We start from the raw sequence: 17,961 nt of genomic DNA, 5'->3' as shown, positions 1-17,961 counted from the left end.
TCAACTCTTGGGTATTAGCATCTGCTAAATTAGCCCAGAAAGTCATTCACCAAAAAGGTAAAAGTCAATGAAATCACCTTTGCCTAAATATTGGATATTAAGTGATCCTGATGTACATTAATTTCTTTCTTTTTTTTAGAAAAAAATCCCACCTACATGTTTCAGCAAGTAGAGAAAATGCAGAAAACGTTAAAAAAACTAGAACAAGGCAGGGTTCCAAATTGTAAACAAAAACATTACCGAGTGCAACACATTGTTAAGTTGAAGGCATCTTTATTTACAAGCTTTCAAAACGATTAGAGAAGTCGACACATTAGAGTTTTGCTTTCAAGAGTCTAAGCTCTCTCAGTCACTATCACCATTATTTACCAAGATTCCTCCCTGGGCAAATTTACTATCCATGAAACTTGTTTTAGTGTTCCCATCGGCCTCAGCACCACTCTTTCTCACCCGACTTACCAATTCAATGCCTGTAAGCTCTAAATTCTGCAGACGACTCACGAAATTGGAAAACACGTATCGCGAGCGAGACTAGGATGATGCTTTTTCAGGTGTTTCAACTGCTTCAGAAGCACAACTTGATAACTTTACCACTTCCTCGGCAGTTTCCTCTGCTCGAAACATTAAAAACAAGGACAACGCCTAGATCCAATTCCTTGGATACTTTTGATATTGTTTAACAAGTAGATAGAATTGGACTATTAGAATTCTACCCTCGTAGTTTATGCTAACTTTTAATGCAAACCTTTATTATGTGGATAACTGGAGTAAAGCTCCAATTTTCGTTGGAGAAAAGTACTAAAAGCACCGAAGGGGCAGTTCAGCTTTATGTTTTGAAATTTTATAAAAAAAAATCAGTTTGAGTTTTCAGTTTCAATTTTTTATTTTCAGTTTTTAAAAAGATCTATCCTACAGAACAAAGACCCGTTAAATAGGAATTAGGATTACCTGTCTGTTGTGATATTGGAAGAAACTGCAGACAGCAGGATTTTCCATGGCTGCATTCCATACATTTGGATAACAAGCAAGTGAAGCCACAACAGCCTGGTTGAAACCAAAGACAAGTCAATTCTATCTATTAATTCAATAAATGAACCTAAGCCTTCATTTATTAGCATTTTTAGATATCATACACAAAACGAGATTGCTAAGGATACTGTAATTTTGACTTCACCATCAGTTTACCTGAACCTCACGACTTGTGCTAAGCAAATGAAAAGGCTGACTGACATGTTTTGGCACTGAAGGATTTGAAATTGTCAATGACACGAGATCTGTTCACTGGCTCATCACAAAGTGTAGGAGACAGAGCAGAGACTTCACAACCAGGAGATGAATAATAAGAAGAATCGAGAGAAAAATATAATCTGAAAAAACAAGACATAAGATTTCAGATAGAGATAAGTATCACCAGATCTTATATCCCACAATGTATGTGTCTATGTGAACATGAAAATCATCCTCCGACCAAAAAAGCAGCATGGTTCAAAAGAAAAAATTAATAACCATTGTTCCCCACGATTGCATTCTAGACCCAAGAAAGGGAATTTACGCAATATAACTTCGTCAAGCAATAATTTCTTCAAGACCAAAATAAAATACTGGGATTGAACTGATGACAGACAAAGAACAAGAACATGTTTGGATAAGAGTTGAACCCCCTCCAAAACTACATTCAGAACAAAACATATAAAAAGTATTTTAAAAAATGTGTTCAGTGTCTAAAGTACGTTCAAAATGGTTATCCAAACATGCACCAGGTCCAACACTTCCCAAAAGCCAATACCTTTAATTTAACAGCACCCAAATTTACTATCAAGAAACAAGGATAAAACACGTTGAAAGAAAGAGTTTCAAGAAGGGAATAATAGGCAAAGATAACAAAGGCAACCGTGTTTACCCCTAATATTACCAAGACCAATCAATGAGATAAGATGCAAGCACTTCCTAACATTTATACTATCATTATGCTCAAACTTACTTTGAAAGGTGAACAAGAGCAACAGCCAGAGATTTACTTATAGAATTTATTTGCAATCCTCCTAAAGTGTCGTTTACAATATCAACATGAAAACGATTAAAACTTTCAACGTTCACTGATACTGTGCCAGCAAACCCAAACGAAACACAGTTAAAAAAAAACCCTCCCGAAAGCAGAAAAACGAAACCTTTAGAGAAACTCAGCACAGTTAAACAGTAAAACCAAAACAAAGACTTCAAAACAGAAATTGAAACCACAAATACACAAAATAATGAAAATAAATAAAATTTATATCACAACAATCATCATCAATTAAAAAACATAACATACTCATCAACGGCGTTTTCAATTTTGTGGTGGCTTCCTTACTTCCTCGAAAGTGGGGGCAGAACCGAACACCATTCTCGGCACGATGAAATCACTGTCAACGGCGAAGTCACACTAGTCCAACGACGCCTCCGTGCGCACCGGGACAACCTCGGCGGTCTTCGCTCCCTGCGATGACACGCCAGCGATCGACGAGGGTGGCGACGCGTTTCGGAACGATAAGGCCGGGAGCGCCACCGGAAAACCCCCAGAGACCCATCCTGGAGAAGCCCATGCCGGCAATCTTCGCCGCCGTCCTCATAGCTCCTCCGCCACTTGCAATAGGTGAACTGAGAGTAGCACCGGAAAGAAATATTGTAATTATTCATAAACGTTATGATCACTTTTTTATATGCTACGCGATACACATTTGGTAACGGATCCGCGCTAATTTTTTTATTTATTATCGCCTTATCTTATTTTAAATAGATAATATTTAACATTTATATTAACTTTTATATATTATTTAGATAAATTTATGTATTATTATTTTTCATTATATGTGTAATTTATAATTTAAATGAAAATAATATCAGAGAAACAATATATGATATAAATTTGAGTGAAAAAGAAAAAAAAATTGCAGTCTGAAATAGTAAAATCTTAGTAAATAATATTCTATTTTTTTTTATTTTACTATTGTATATGTTAGGTAGTCATAAGATTTAAAATATTATAATTTTAAAATAAAACAGGAATATTAATATTTGTTACAAGTAGTAGTGGAAGCACTAAATTTATTTATTTTGTAATGAGTTTATTATGTATAAAAAGTAATAAACAAAACATTACAAACTAATAGATATGATAATAAAATATGATGACTAAAATTATTGTTTAACAACAAAGTACAGTAATCATTATTGATGTAAGAAACTAAAAAGGTTAAATAAATTAATCAATTGAAAGGGCAGTAATTAGAAATTGTAAAAATAATAAGAGGATAAAATTAGAAACTAAATGAAAATATGATAACAATTTAAAAAAATATAAAAAATGATTGAAATTAATTAAATTTCAAAATGATGATAATATGATAAAGAAGTTGATTCTAGACACAACTGAAATGGACACTTTCGGTTTGTGGTTGATATGAATCCTGCACTGTAAATATCAGGGCTACCTTAACTCCCCAACATATTGCTGCGATCATTTACCAAATGGAAGCCTTTTGCACAACTCAATCCTCCTCTGCTTCCACGTCTCTTCTCAATTTCCAGGTATTACTCTCACATTTGGAACATATACCAACCCTCTTCTTTCAAGCTTTAACACTTTTATACTTCATAATATTATGTCAAATTATCTTTACAACCAATGTCGTCAACTTAATTTAACTTGCTTGAACTATTCATTTCATATTACCCTTTTTTTTTGTTATCCTGGAAGTTCATTCAATGCCTTTTCTGAATTTGGTTGGATGCCAAAATCATTTCTTGAAAGTGAATTTTGATTCTAGTTGCTGTTGCTGTTGTTTGTTGCTGAAGATGGAAATTCCTTTTTCATCAGAGCTAGTGAAAGTTGGTACTTATTGATATAATTTCTGCTTCATCTTGTTGCTCTCTTTTAATTCATACTGCAGGGCCCTGAGTTGGCTAGAAGAAAGTTTTGTAAGAATTCTTCACACACTATTTTGGCATCACCTACGCTACCTAAACCGTTTCTTCAGATTTATGGTAGACCTCAGACATTGATTTATACGTCAACGAGACTCTCTTCTGGAACACATAGAGCAGCAATATCGGCTGAAGCTGGACGACAAAATTGGGATTTTGGAAGATTTGTAAAAACACTATACTTCTTCAATGGGTTCCCATCTCCTGCTAAGGTAACACTTTCTTCAACTTTCAACTTGTATAACTAGAGAGTAATAGGAAGAAAGAGAGAGAGGGAAAGACTTATATGGATCTACTAATGAATATTCTTCATTTCTGAATTGTGAAGTTCTTTGACTTTCTAGCTGAGAAACTTTCTGGTCCTTCCCCGAGTGTAATGGTTAACTCAATGAGAACTTCTGATATTGTCCTGGTAGCTGGAGCTACTGGTGGCGTTGGTCGAAGAGTAGTTGACATACTACGGAAGAAAGGAATTCCAGTTCGAGTATTGGTATTGTTGTTAACTTACCCTTTTCACAAGATTTCATTCCGTATAATAGTTTCTAGATAAAGAACAAAGATAAGAATTTAGATTTTTTTTTTCATTAATGATTGAATTTGGTGCATAACAATTATTATATTTCTGTATCAATATTTATCAGGTTAGAAATGAAGAGAAGGCAAGAAGGATGTTAGGCTCGGATGTTGATTTGGTGAGTCAGTTTAATAATGTACTGAAAGACATTACAAATGATAAAAAAAATTGTAGTTTCTTAGTTCGCTATAATTTGCTTTGGGTTCTGAATTTTGCAAAAACTGGCACCTTAGATTTCTGGTTATCATTTTTTTGATAATGAGGTGTTATTGGACCTAAATACAAGGAATTCAGCAATGATGGAAGATAGAAGTTAGTTTGGTGATAATCAATTTGACTTCTGGCCATATGAAGTTCTTCACTGATTTTTCAGTGGAAGATTTGCTAATGTTTCAAGATTTTGTGGAATATAATAATGTTCCCCAGTGCAGACTTACCTGTTATTTTCTTATTGAGTGATTGCAAAAAGTGCACTACGTAAATTGATTGTTTCTTTATCCATTACTTTCTCTGCTTCCAACTTACCTTTATATGTACACTAAGGTTGTTGGAGACATTACAAAAGATAGCACTTTGATACCTGAATACTTTAAAGGCGTGAAGAAAGTGATCAATGCTGCTTCTGTTATTGTTGGCCCTAAGGAAGGAGACACTCCAGACAGAGCAAAATACAGCCAAGTATGTCCATTATCTTTATTAAGAGAGACAAATTTGATTTTTCTTACACAGTAATTGATACTTATCTTTCACTGAGAAATAGGTGTATAATATCTACTAATGATTCTATTTGGACAAATTTTTCCATAAATACTTTCTCTCATATGCTAAAATTAGGTTATGAAAAGGTTATAATCAGTTTTTGAAGAAACTAAATGGAGTATCTTCTACAAATTAACTTATGCTTAAGATAATTTTAACTTGTAAGAAACAAATACTTCATTTTTTCTCATTATTATAAGTGTTTATGGGAAAATTTATAACAGCGGGGCCATTGTCAACCAGTTACTTCTCTTAATTGTTCTAGTTGCATGATTGTTTGGTGAATGCTTCATTGTTATTTCTCACTAACAGAATGAAATTATTTTTGGTGCAGGGAGTTAAGTTTTTTGAGCCTGAGGTAGGTTATTGATTTTCCTTTTCGTTGAAATTATCTTCACAGTCAGAGGTTTTCCTGTCTTTTTAATTTGGAAGTACAGATGATCTTAAGCTCATTTGTGAAATTTTTTAAGCTTCTTTTCTTAGTTATTGGTTGTTGAAAACAGATAAAAGGTGACTCACCAGAAAAGGTTGAGTACTTAGGAATGAGAAATTTGATCAAGGCTGTGAAGGACAATCTTGGACTTCGAAGAGGAAGGCTATTATTTGGATTTGAAGGTAGGTTCCTAGTTGACAAAAGTAATTAATTGTTTTGATTCAACTTAATTGCTTAATCAGACTTTTTGACATATACAAGGCCAGTGAGCACCACACTTAACTTTGGTGCATGATATAAAAAGGAAACTCGTAGAAGCTGAATTGATTTTTATTCTTTCTAGAGGGTGGAGGATGGGAGAGATTGTGAGGCGCAGTTCATGCATTAAAAAGTGTTCCACATCCACTTGGCTAATAGTAGGAAGAACAATTAAAGGGTGACTTATTGGATTGGGCTTTGAACTTTGAACATTAAGTTGTGACTGATTGCAGCGTCTCTGTTGCATGGATTGGCTTTGTGCTTGCAACATGCTAAGAGTGTTTCAGTTTTACTGCTGTGCATTCTGTGAATAGAATTTGTTTTCTATTTTCCTTGCAGGCAATAATTACAGGCAGCTTCCTTGGGGTGCTTTAGATGATGTGGTAATGGGCGGAGTTAGTGAAAGTACTTATCAAATTGACCCAAGTGGGGGTGAAAATGGTGGACCAACTGGGGTTTTTAAAGGTATGTGTCAAATTCTTGAAATGCATGTGACTTCACTTTTGAGGGAATTTATAATCTGTGTTTTACTGCCCAAAATAATACAAATTTGTGTCTAGTTCAGGTGTTGTTTCAACAACAAACAATGGTGGCTTTACAAGTATCAGAACTAAGGTAATGAACAAGCATTTATATAAACTTTTCAATGAGGTCAGGCAAATGGCAGTGACATATTTGATTCAATACTCGACCACTGTGAAAATAGAAGGTTACATTTTGATTAATATTGTTTGAACCAACTCTGACGTAATCTTTTCTTAAATCTAGAAAATGACCTCGATTTATTCTCTTCAATGAAAAAGTGTCATGTGTCGTCAATTCCTAATGTTCCACTAAATTCTGACAAATGGATATAAAATCTAAATTGATGTGCTGGTTCACTTATAGCTTTAGATAAGTTTCTGATACTGCCTTTTAATATGATTTTAACTGTATATCGCCCTTGAGAATTTTTTAGCTACTGAATAGTTCAGTTCTTGTGAAAGGTATATACTAAAGAACCATTTTGTTTGAAGCAAGGAAAACACTTATTTATTAGGCCATTAAGGAATGAATACAGTTTTCCCTTGAAAGCATTTAACTTGAAGTATGAAATGAAGGTTCAGAGAATATCAGCATATAAAATATTTTGCATTTCTTATTTTTTTTCAAGGAGTATATTTTTCCAGTAGTTGAATTAAGTTTAAAGTATATTACTAATTATTTCCAAGTTTCTGGAGTTGCTAGCTGTCTATGGCTAACTGTTTTTGGAGTGAGTATAGTATATTGACTTCATGTTAACTAGTTACTTGGTGAAACAAAGTTCTTATATAAAAAAGGAGAGTTTCACAATTGGTTTTCAGAATTTCTCAGAACCTGAAAATCTTTCTGCATATGATGGTTTGGAGTTCCGCCTAAAAGGTGATGGGCGTAGATATAAAATCATTGTTCGTACAAGCAGTGATTGGGACACTGTTGGTTACACTTCAGGCTTTGACACCGAGAAAGGAAAATGGCAATCGGTAGGTATCATCCATTGCAATTGTTGCAGTCTATATTATCTAAGACGAACTCAAGTGTTTTGTTCTTTTTTTTGCGTTTCATAGATTCAAGTGCCATTTTCTTCCTTGAGGCCTGTATTTCGAGCAAGAACTGTGTCTGATGCTCCACCATTTGATCCAAGCATTGTTGCATCATTACAGGTATGGCTTTGTTAGTATACCATTATGTCTTTTGGCTTAGAAATCCCACACTGGTTCTTAATGATGGGGCTAATTTCTGCAGCTCATGTTCAGCAAGTTTGAGTATGATGGTAAATTAAATGAAACTTTTGTGGAAGGTCCATTTGAGCTTCCAGTGTCTAGCATAAGGGCATATATAAAGGATCCAATAACACCCAGGTAATAGCCTTATCTTTTTGGTTGTCTTTTCCATGCATTTTTTACACTGATTACTTAATCATTTTTGTACTATATGTGTCACCTTCAGGTTTGTACATGTGAGCTCAGCAGGAGTTACAAGACCTGAAAGACCTGGACTTGATCTAAGTAAACAGCCTCCTGCCGTTCGATTAAACAAGGAACTGGATTTTATTCTCACATTTAAACTAAAGGTAAAATATCTGGTTCCTTGTTTACCACAGATATATTAATATTACTAAATTTTAAGGTCTATATTTAGTAAAAAGTTGATTCTGTCAAGGTCACCTTGGTCCACAAAACTAGTTTCTTGGTTAAGATTTGTTATTTATGAGTTCATTGTTCAGATTGTTTGTCCTAATCAAGTGTTTTTCCTTCTTTAACTCAAATAATTAGTCGATTTTAAACCAGTGAGAGTTGGTTGAACTGGAGCAAAACTGATGATTAAAACCAATTTGAACGGGTTGCTGTACTTCATTTAATTTAATTCGTTTAAAATTATAAAATATATTTTGATGGAATCTTGTTTGATACAAAGACCTAAAGTAGCAGCTGTTGAATTCTTATAATTAGGAGCTTATGACCTAGTCTACTTTAAGCCTAAACTAAGTCAAGGCATGCATATTAACTGAATAAGTCAAGTTAAATATTTTTTAAACGTATACGTAGTTAAAAAGGATTGGAGTTTATGCCATTCTTTTAGTTTTGAGCCTAAAGGATGGCATATTTTTTTATTGCTACTTAAGGTATTAAATTTTTATTACCATGTTTTAAGATTATATACTTGTTAATCTATCTAAAGGCTAACCCATTAGTCTCCATATAAGTTTAGGCCTATTAGCCAATTTAAAGATATGGGTTTTGACATATTTAAAAGGCTTTGCTCATTAAATAGACTTTAAGCCAGGCCTTATAAAGTCCAAGCTCAGCTTTTATAAACAACTTATATTCGCCCTCTATTAAGACTTTCTCAAGGAACCTCCTTTGCTGGAGATCTTACCCCAAAATATAGCTAAAATAGAGTTTATAAGTTAGAGCAAATTTCTCCTTACAGATAAATTTTTGTTAGGTTGAGTTAAACATAAACTTACTTTCTAAGATCCTTAGTGCTTACCATGGCCTATTCAATTATGGAATTCATATTTCTGTCACATGCTTGTTCATTTGCTAAAAATGGCTAATGTTGCAACAGGGAGAGGATTTGCTTAGGGAAAGTGGCATTCCCTATCTAATCGTAAGGCCTTGTGCATTAACTGAGGAGCCTGCTGGTGCCGATCTTATTTTTGATCAAGGAGATAATATTACGGTATCGTGAAAACAAAAGATTGATGCTTCTCTCAGTTTAAGTGCTCTGACTAACCTGTTTATCTCACAATACATTTCTGCTTATTCTTTATTTTTTTGGCATTTCATTGTAACTATATATATAGTAGCATTTTGCTCATTGCCGAGTGCTATGCAAAAATTAACAGGGTAAAATATCAAGGGAAGAGATTGCTCGTATGTGTGTAGCTGCACTTGATAGCCCTTATGCGTGTGACAAAACATTTGAGGTCAGCCTTTTCTTTTGTTATGTTCATATTATTCATAATCTGTTTAATATTTTTACGTTTTCTAAATGTAATGTGAACTTCTCTTGATCCGGGGACCTCCATTTTCGAGAGGAGCCTGCTTCATAAATCTAATATTACCCTTTTATTAAGTAAACTGTTGCTGCTTCTATTATAAAATACCAGTCATATTGCATTGTATTATGGGCAGTCTCACTCTGTTTTTCTAGCTACATAATCTATAATAAACATTGCAGGTCAAAAGTGTGATTCCATTTAGCGAGCCATTCACTGTGGATCCAGCAAACCCTCCCCCAGAAAAGGACTATGACATATATTTTAAAAATTTAAAAGAAGGCATTACAGGGAAGGAAGCTCTCCAACAAGATCCTGTTTCTGTTTAGTGTTGGTGTATTGTACAGTTCAGCTATGAATATTGCAGATGTGAGAGTACGTTGAGAGCTATACAGTCTTTGATCTATAGATTCTAAACTTCACAAATTTGTGTTCCTTTTAAACCAAGTTCATATGTGACCTTTACCTTACTAGATGCATGTATATTATGTCATTAAACTGGATCTTTTTCCTCTTTTGCTGTAGCAAATAGGAACGCAAAATTCAAACTGGAAGATAGAATTATCGTTTTCTTTTTCTTGTAACAGTTTAGGTTTACATCCCCATCTCCCTTCAAATGCACTATGACTGTTTAAAACTTAATCTACTTATATAACATTTCGTTCAATTTTTCCTTTTTAGGAAAAAGATGGATCAAACACTAATTGCAGAGCTTTTTACTGCTGTCTATAGTTCGATTATGATCGTCTATATTTTTTTAATTGAACGGAGCTTATATTTCAATTGTTTCCTTGTCTAATCAAAATTATATGGATTGAATTTCATGTTACTTATTGTTTATTACTAATCGAGTTTAAATATTTTAAATTTTTAAGTTAGAACTTTTTTTTATTACCTGAACATTAAAATATTATAAACTCAAACATCGATTTGTATTTTCAATCACGGTATCAACTATTGTTTAAGAGAATAAAACATTTGACAAGTACATGGTAATTGTCTAGAATTTTCATACATGTTATAAATCTCTTTATAAATAAAATAAATCATTTGTTGCGTATCATGTCAGTGATAAAGAGCAAAAACAATATAAAAAATTCAAAGAAATAATTTTTTACAAATGTACCGAAATTACAAGTACTAAAATGAATTGGACTCCAAATATTGTATCCTAAAGGATCAGCGCATTACTTACTTAGTTGAATATTTGCATATTTACATTAAATAACCTATCAAAAATAAAGAAAATAGAAGTTTTTTTTTTCTATCAAATAGTTGGTCTGCAAGGTGTGCTAATGTTAATTTTGGAGGAGAAGTCGAAATTGGAACTTACTAAATAACTCTTATTCAACCAATTAAGTATTAATTCAGTTTTTATTTAATGTTTATCATCAGCTCGTGATTATTCAAATCTTAATTTTAATTCCTTATAAAATTGAACCAAAGTCACATACTTGTGTTTGGAATTCCCTGCAGAACTCAATCAAGTATACAACTTTCGATATAAAGAGTTTAAAGATGTCTTGATTATAATCAACCTATTCATAGTAATAATCCAATTACGCCTTTTCCCCAATTCTAGGTTTAAATCATATTCCAATGACAATTAATTTTCAAGAAAATAGAAGATGAGGAATCATATATAATTATTGAGGGCCAGCAATATCATAATAGAAACTTAGATTAAAATTATGAATTTAGATTTAATTACATTCAACTTCAACTATAGGTGATTAGCTGGTTATAACTAGCTAGAGAAGCAAAATCTTAAGCTTGGATAAATTTGTGATGAAGACCTTGAGAAATGTTTTGTAGTAAGTATGAGAGTTTTAATATTTTCATGTATATTAAATTAAGTAAACACATGTATGTCGAACATATTTATATTTTTATGACATTCATTTTTGGATTTTAACAATGAGTTAATTCATATTATACTTGTATTTCTAAATCTCCTCCACTACTTATCTCAATTTCCAAGTTGTTTTCTCTCTTGAGAAAATCATACATGCTGATTTTGGGGAAAAAAACCCAAAGTTGTCGTCTTTGATCTTTAGTATATTTTGAAAGTTAAAAAACTGATTTTTAAGAAACTAAAAGCATTCTGTCGATATAGAATCTTTTACAGGAACTTGCCAATTAACTACCGCCTTTAATATATTAATAATATTTTTTAAGTAAAAACATTTATTTTTAATTTCATAATCACGTGTTGGTCACTAAAGACGTTTGTCATTTATATAAGAATGAATGGTGACAAGGGATAAATTAGAATTTTGTATTCAAACATGGTGTTGATGGAGAAGTGAAATTGTGTTGGCACAACCCTATGAACATGTGAGTATGAGTATCTTAATCTAAGATGAAGAACAGGGAAAAGAGAAGATTAGGGGAGCCAAAGGTAGTGCAGTACGAAAACAATGGATCACAAATTGATATTCTATATGATATTTTACACAAAAACGCACAGATATACATCTTTTTTGGCTAAGCAAAAAGAATAGAAATACACGTAAATTCCTGTGAATATGATACGACAATCATAGAGAAATTTTTGGATTAATTCAGTTTTGTATTGTAAACAAGAAACAGTGCAGAAAAATCTTCCCAGTTTGTTTACATTCAGTATCAGGCACAGCAGAAGACCTGCAAAAAGGATAAGGCATAGAATTTTTCAGTGGTAGTTAGGTAAGAAGCAGAGGAAATTGACATGGAGCACTAGTTGGAACCAATGGAACAGGGAAAGAACCAAGAAGTGTCACTGTACAGTGAAACAAACTCTGAATTTTTTGCCATGTCTTGTTCGTGCATTTTTTCTTCTGAGTCTTTGAAGCATTTCTTGCTCAGTGAATATCCTTCCGGGTGAGTTCAAGAACACGGTGCGTGGAACCGGAGGAGACCACAACCCACTTTGTTCATAATCAAAATCAAACTGTGACTCGTCGTGGAACTTCTCTAGCAACTTATCAGACACGGGCTTTGAGACATGCTGAACTTTAATGTTTTGTGAAGAGGTCTGATGGGGCAGCATTTCAGTGGAAGATATGAGTGATGGTGAATGAAAATTTGAACGATATTGATAACACAGCAATGTGGTGCGTGAGATAAGGAAAATACAGGGTGGGAGTGATATAGCATTTGCAATGGAGACAAATTTTATGAGGGGCTAATGACGCAGAAGGTGGGAACTGTGACAAGGACGTGTATGGCTGTATACAATCATAGATAGGTCGTGATCACCATAATATGAGATAATGAGATTCTTTTGGTGTTTCAATGCCAAGTGTTCACTTTGTTTCTTTTCAGAACCTGCATATTTAAATATAGCAAAATCCTTATGCAGTTTCTTACGTGATTTCAGCATTATTTTTTAATCAGGATTAAAGTCTCACGACCATTTACATGAATTTTAAAGTGAAACTTTTGGTTTTGACTGGTCCTACTTCACTGGTTATTCTAAAGCTCTTCTATTTGGGTTGGTGGTGAGCATAGAAGCATGTCTAGATGTGAGGAGAATAATTTCTGGGACACTTAGGCATTATGTTAAAATAATGTTTAAATTTTGTACAGAGATGAAATTAAGTTTGTTGGTTTGTTGAATGGATAAAGAATGCAATTATGCTTTGATTTATTATATAAAAGAAGTATTTAAGTGTAGTTGTTTTTCCCTTAATGGCATGGGAAAAGTTTGATTCCTTTATTCCTTCTTGGTACTGTGTTTATGTGTGTAAAATGGGGAGCTAGGTCTGGTGTTTCTGTATTCTCTCAGGGTTAAAATGTCAGATTTTGTTTTCATCTTTAGGTAGAAGGAGGAAATGAATATGAGGAATCAATGAGCAAAATTTTATCATCATTTCTCTAACCCCTTGGGTGTCAATAATGATGCATGTCTTTGTCTCCAAAAAACTTTTAATCACAAAAATAAAGAGAGAGGTAGCAGCTACCAAAAGCATAAATAGAATAAATGCTATTATTATTCCCTGCCAACATATACTTCATAATCAAAATATTATACTTTCATAATATTTATTTTAAAATTAATTTCAAAATAGTTATGAAAGGGATATTTGGAACAATTTATGGATACGAATTATTCATTTATATATAACACATTTATTTCATAACTAAAATATCATACATCCAAATCATCTATTTAAAAATAGACAGATGATGAAGATTACTTCGGGAATCGCGTTTAAAATTTAAGTAGAAAAAATAGTGTGACTAGGTCTGGGAATATGACATATGGGGAATCCTAGTGAGTTAAGGTGGGCACACAAATCCATTCAAAGATGTTCTAGATTTTAATTTCTTCAATCCATTTATAGGTCCAATTAAATGGATCATATTTTTTCAGTCCAAATTTTGTATTCAATAACTCATAATTCAAATACAATTTTTTTATTGTATAATCTAAAATGTAAAAAAAAAATTGTTGCATATCATCTAAAATTAGTTACTACTGTTAACGATATATTATCTATTTTTTTTATATACATTTATACATATTGAAAACAAAAAGAAGCTTAAATAAAATAGAAATAAAATACATTTGTTAAATTAAAATAAAATTTGTCACAAAAAGATGTATAACTAATTCATATATTGAGAGCAGGAATGTAAACAATACATTGTGTAAAAATCTATTGTTATGTTCTTGATTTCTGTCACGTACAAAACAAGAATGTCTAACATAAACATTCTTCTTATTTATCACACTACAAGTTATTGGAGTGCAATATGTGTTTCCTCTCACGTTAAAGTGTCTTTAGTGATGTAATCACAATCAATCATCATTTGCAAGACATTGGTGATTTGCCTAAATATGTCTTGTATTCATTAAAATGACATTTGTTAATGATTATGTTAAAATGAAATTTGTGATAAATAATAAACAATGCATATATTAAACACTATAATAACTTATCGAACATGCATGATCCTGCTATGATGCAGAGTCTATCTACATCATGTGGACTATAAGCACAATGACGTGGCAGTACAGTCGATCCATCACGAACTATATATTGTTGTGAAACAGTTTTGAACCATTATATGTATTCAGCTACACATGCAAATGCATGACAAGCCAATGTCACACCTGTGACGAGGTGGTAAAAAAAAGTGTAACCACGTGTCTTTTATAACCGTCAAAACTCCACTGTCAAACGACATGGGAGGTGAAGGAATTGTTTGCTCATATTCCCATTGCTGCAACACACGCTTGGACAAATGTTTATATGCATACCCATATGGATGTATCCGTAAAATAAGGATATTGACTCGAACGACCTACTGTAACGATAGACTTCATATGGAGCCTAAATAACCCTAACATGGGTTAGAGCATCTAATTGGACTCGCTCAACACCAACAATATAAATATGTCATTTAGTGACATATTGTGCTCATGGGTGAACCTTATGAAATGTAGGATTCATATCCTTCCTTTCCATGTTCGGAAAGTGCTCATATACGTGTTTGTTACAATTTCAACACAATAGTATTTATTATTCATATTATGATAAATGTAACTTTTATTAATTATGTATATGATTTGCTTGTATAAGGGTCGCATAACCGCTCAATTGTTTTTTCTGGGCAAAGCACACACCCTCTAATTGGTTATACATGTAGGTTAGTGCGATAACTCCCCACGAGTATCCACCATACATTCGTAGATTGTTGAGCAACAGCGAGTACAACACAGAGATTGATGTTGCACTATTTATGAGTAAATATCGTGCATCCCTCTAGATGCAACAAATACCTCTCGGAGCGTCTGACATATGCACCTCGATAATGTCTCAACTCTGAGGTGGCATCACCCAAGTCAGCCCCTAACAACTCCACCAAAATTGTTAAAGCGACAACAAATTACATTGGGACGTACGTAAAATATTTCCTTACAATAGGGATATGGAGCAGTGCCAACATATGATTCAATGTTATCGTGATCTCACCAACTCAAATGTGGAAAGTGTTGATGTCCCATTGTCATCTCTCCAAAAAAACTGAAATTAATCCCTTAACGGCTACCTTGTAAATTATGTTGCATAGCGACAACAATCCCAAATTAAGTATGAATGGTTCAATTTGGGAGCAAGGCACCCAAAATTTACTTAATTTGCGACCATGGGAGACCAATTTTAACTATCAACAATACTAACAAAAATATGACTATTTGTAACTAAAATTAATGTCATTGTGATCCATACAACAATTGAATACAAACGAGTAAGAATGATGAATCTCAATCCCAATTTTTTCTATTGAATCATCTAAATCGTTTATTTGTTTTATTTAAATTTCTTATATAAATTCGTGATACCAACCACCTTTCAAACAAACTTTAACACATCTTTTTATATTTAGTAAATATTATATTTTAGAATTGTTTCTTATGTTTGATATCTGTTTTTATAAACAAATTATTACTTCTGACTCGGTACACTTGTCAATTAAAAAGTCATAAATACACTCTAGATTACATAATCTAAATCATATCACGTTTTTTATATACACTCTGGATTGCACAATCCATAATATATTTTCACATCGAGAGATACCTTATACCAATTCAAAGTGTATTTTGAAAAAAAATAACATATTTCAAATTGTGAATTCTGTATTTTAAAAATGTAATATTTTTCGGATTATAAAATATAAAAATTTTGTAAGATTACTTAATCTGGATTACAATGATATAGAATTGAAAACATTAAAGGAATGTTTTACCAACCTTTGAAACCGGTACAATAGGACAATAATTGTTCAAGAAAGACCAAATCTCGAGCGAAGAAGTGCGGAAATGCTCTCCAGCACACAAGCAAAAGAGAGAGGGTGTGGTGGCTATAGAGGAAATCTGACTAAGAAGATGAAGAAGGGGTGCTGCAACGGAAAAAACTTATTTATTTTTTTCATTTAAGATAATATGATTTTTCACCAATGAGGATGCAAGAAGAATTTCTCTTTTTAAATGAACTATCCAATGATATATTTGGGCCTTAATACAAGATGCACATTGGCCCGTCAAGTAAGCAAAAATACATTATAAAGTGGGAAATGCATTTGAAACGATAAAGTGAAACATAACTACTAATTCAAAATTAACATTTAATATTTTTTTAATGTATTGTACTTATGTACTGTGTTTTAATCCATCTCAATTAGTATTTATCACTCTTCTAGTTATAGTAATTGTTAGGCAGGATAAGTTTGTTTCTTTTTACACTTAAAAAAAATATTAAATAAAAACTAATTTTAGAAACTAAAATAATTAGTTACTATTTAATTAAATTAGAGATTGTTTTATAAATTAAAAAAATTATTGGTATCTAAAATAATTTTTATTATTAATAAAAATTTATAAAATGGTTTCTAAATTTTTTAAATTATCTAACAATTAGTTATCAAAGTTTTAGCTACTTACTATTTTATATTCTAAATTAGTTTTTATTAGTTTTTTAGAGAGTAATTTAGTGGTTAAAACTTAGATAAGTAATTTATATACAAATTTAAAAATTATTTTATAAATTTTAATTATTAATAAAAATCAATTTAGATATATATAAATAATTTTTTGTCTCTAAATTAATATATAATTTAATTAATATAGTGATTAATTATTTCTATCTCTAAACTTAGTTATTATTTAATAATCTTCTTATATAGTATTTCTTCATTTCATCTAACAACTAAGTGGCCATAATCACTAATAGGTAGACACTATTAAGTTTTTTACATTGACAATAAATAAAAAAATTAAACTCTACTAATTATTATTAAAATAATATGTAAGTATATAATTTTAATTATATTTTTAGTTTTTGTGTATTTTTAGTAAAACCCATTTTGGTCTTCTACTTTTTAAAAGCTTTCGGGTCATATTTTTTTTCTGTCCTATGCTGGAATTAATTTTTCACACAATTTTTACTATGTTTTGTGACTGTTTTTATCCGAGTATTAATCAAGTTTTATAGTTTGTATATAAGCATAAAAAAGTACAATATTATGTCTTTAAATAAATCTCTATGTTGAAAGAATAACATTAACTTGGATCTAGGAATTAAAAAAAAATAAAAGAACAAAAAATTAAACGGAAAAATGCCTTTTTAATCTTGCGATTTTGCTCTTTATCTTTTGAAATACAATCATTACTTTTACAGAATAAGTCCCGTGCAAATTTGATTTTTCTTTTATTGAATGAACATCACGTCTAAGAAAGGAAGAGAAAATGGTTGTTTCCATGCTCCTTTTTAACCAAACAAAAGTGTAATAATATTGGGGTATTCCCTAATAGGGAGTGTTCAAATCTTAAAAACCTTAATCCATGTGAAGTTATCCATCAAATAATGAATAAAAATATATACATAGAGTTATATTTTCGTACTTTGTAAATATTTCTCTAACAACGTGACAAATTTAAAACGATGAACGGTGTAATATTTA

The 17,961-nt window shown here is 31.9% G+C and overlaps 2 protein-coding genes and 1 long non-coding RNA gene across 6 annotated transcripts; 1 reads left to right on the top strand and 2 right to left on the bottom strand.

Annotated features, from left to right (window-relative positions):
• Positions 1-214: 214 nt before the first annotated feature.
• Positions 215-2,735, bottom strand: LOC137812161 (uncharacterized). Of its 3 annotated transcripts, none has more exons than XR_011081238.1 (4): positions 2,351-2,698; positions 1,186-1,367; positions 949-1,044; positions 215-611 (listed from the first exon to the last, which is right to left on the bottom strand). XR_011081238.1 is itself a non-coding variant. In XM_068614079.1 (3 exons), the coding sequence occupies exons 1-2, from the start codon at positions 2,674-2,676 to the stop codon at positions 1,205-1,207; spliced, it is 489 nt and encodes a 162-aa protein (XP_068470180.1). In that variant the 5' UTR covers positions 2,677-2,735; the 3' UTR covers positions 215-1,044; positions 1,186-1,204. The 3 variants fall into 3 exon arrangements, 1 of the variants encoding a protein (XP_068470180.1); XR_011081239.1 differs by having other exon boundaries at positions 215-560; XM_068614079.1 differs by having other exon boundaries at positions 215-1,044; positions 2,351-2,735.
• Positions 2,736-3,396: 661 nt separating this feature from the next.
• On the top strand, positions 3,397-10,096 carry LOC137812160 (protein HIGH CHLOROPHYLL FLUORESCENCE PHENOTYPE 173, chloroplastic). Of its 2 annotated transcripts, none has more exons than XM_068614077.1 (16): positions 3,397-3,567; positions 3,930-4,175; positions 4,292-4,453; positions 4,605-4,655; positions 5,081-5,215; positions 5,631-5,654; positions 5,800-5,911; positions 6,327-6,452; positions 6,553-6,602; positions 7,331-7,489; positions 7,574-7,669; positions 7,752-7,867; positions 7,956-8,079; positions 9,078-9,191; positions 9,358-9,438; positions 9,693-10,096. In XM_068614077.1, exons 1-16 carry the CDS (start codon positions 3,508-3,510, stop codon positions 9,837-9,839), a joined length of 1,803 nt encoding a protein of 600 aa, XP_068470178.1. In that variant the 5' UTR covers positions 3,397-3,507; the 3' UTR covers positions 9,840-10,096. The 2 variants fall into 2 exon arrangements, with proteins under 2 accessions (XP_068470178.1, XP_068470179.1); XM_068614078.1 differs by having other exon boundaries at positions 3,449-3,567; positions 4,308-4,453.
• A 1,816-nt stretch (positions 10,097-11,912) lies between these two features.
• LOC137812159 (uncharacterized) lies at positions 11,913-12,611 on the bottom strand. The gene is made up of 2 exons (XR_011081237.1): positions 12,278-12,611; positions 11,913-12,156 (listed from the first exon to the last, which is right to left on the bottom strand). It is a non-coding gene; the product is annotated as an uncharacterized lncRNA (long non-coding RNA).
• Positions 12,612-17,961: the final 5,350 nt, after the last annotated feature.

This window comes from Phaseolus vulgaris, chromosome 2 (assembly GCF_000499845.2).
Source record: "Phaseolus vulgaris cultivar G19833 chromosome 2, P. vulgaris v2.0, whole genome shotgun sequence".
NCBI classification, from domain to species: Eukaryota; Viridiplantae; Streptophyta; class Magnoliopsida; order Fabales; family Fabaceae; genus Phaseolus; species Phaseolus vulgaris.
Note: the sequence above shows the minus strand (reverse complement) of the source record. Positions and strands in the feature narration are given on the sequence as shown.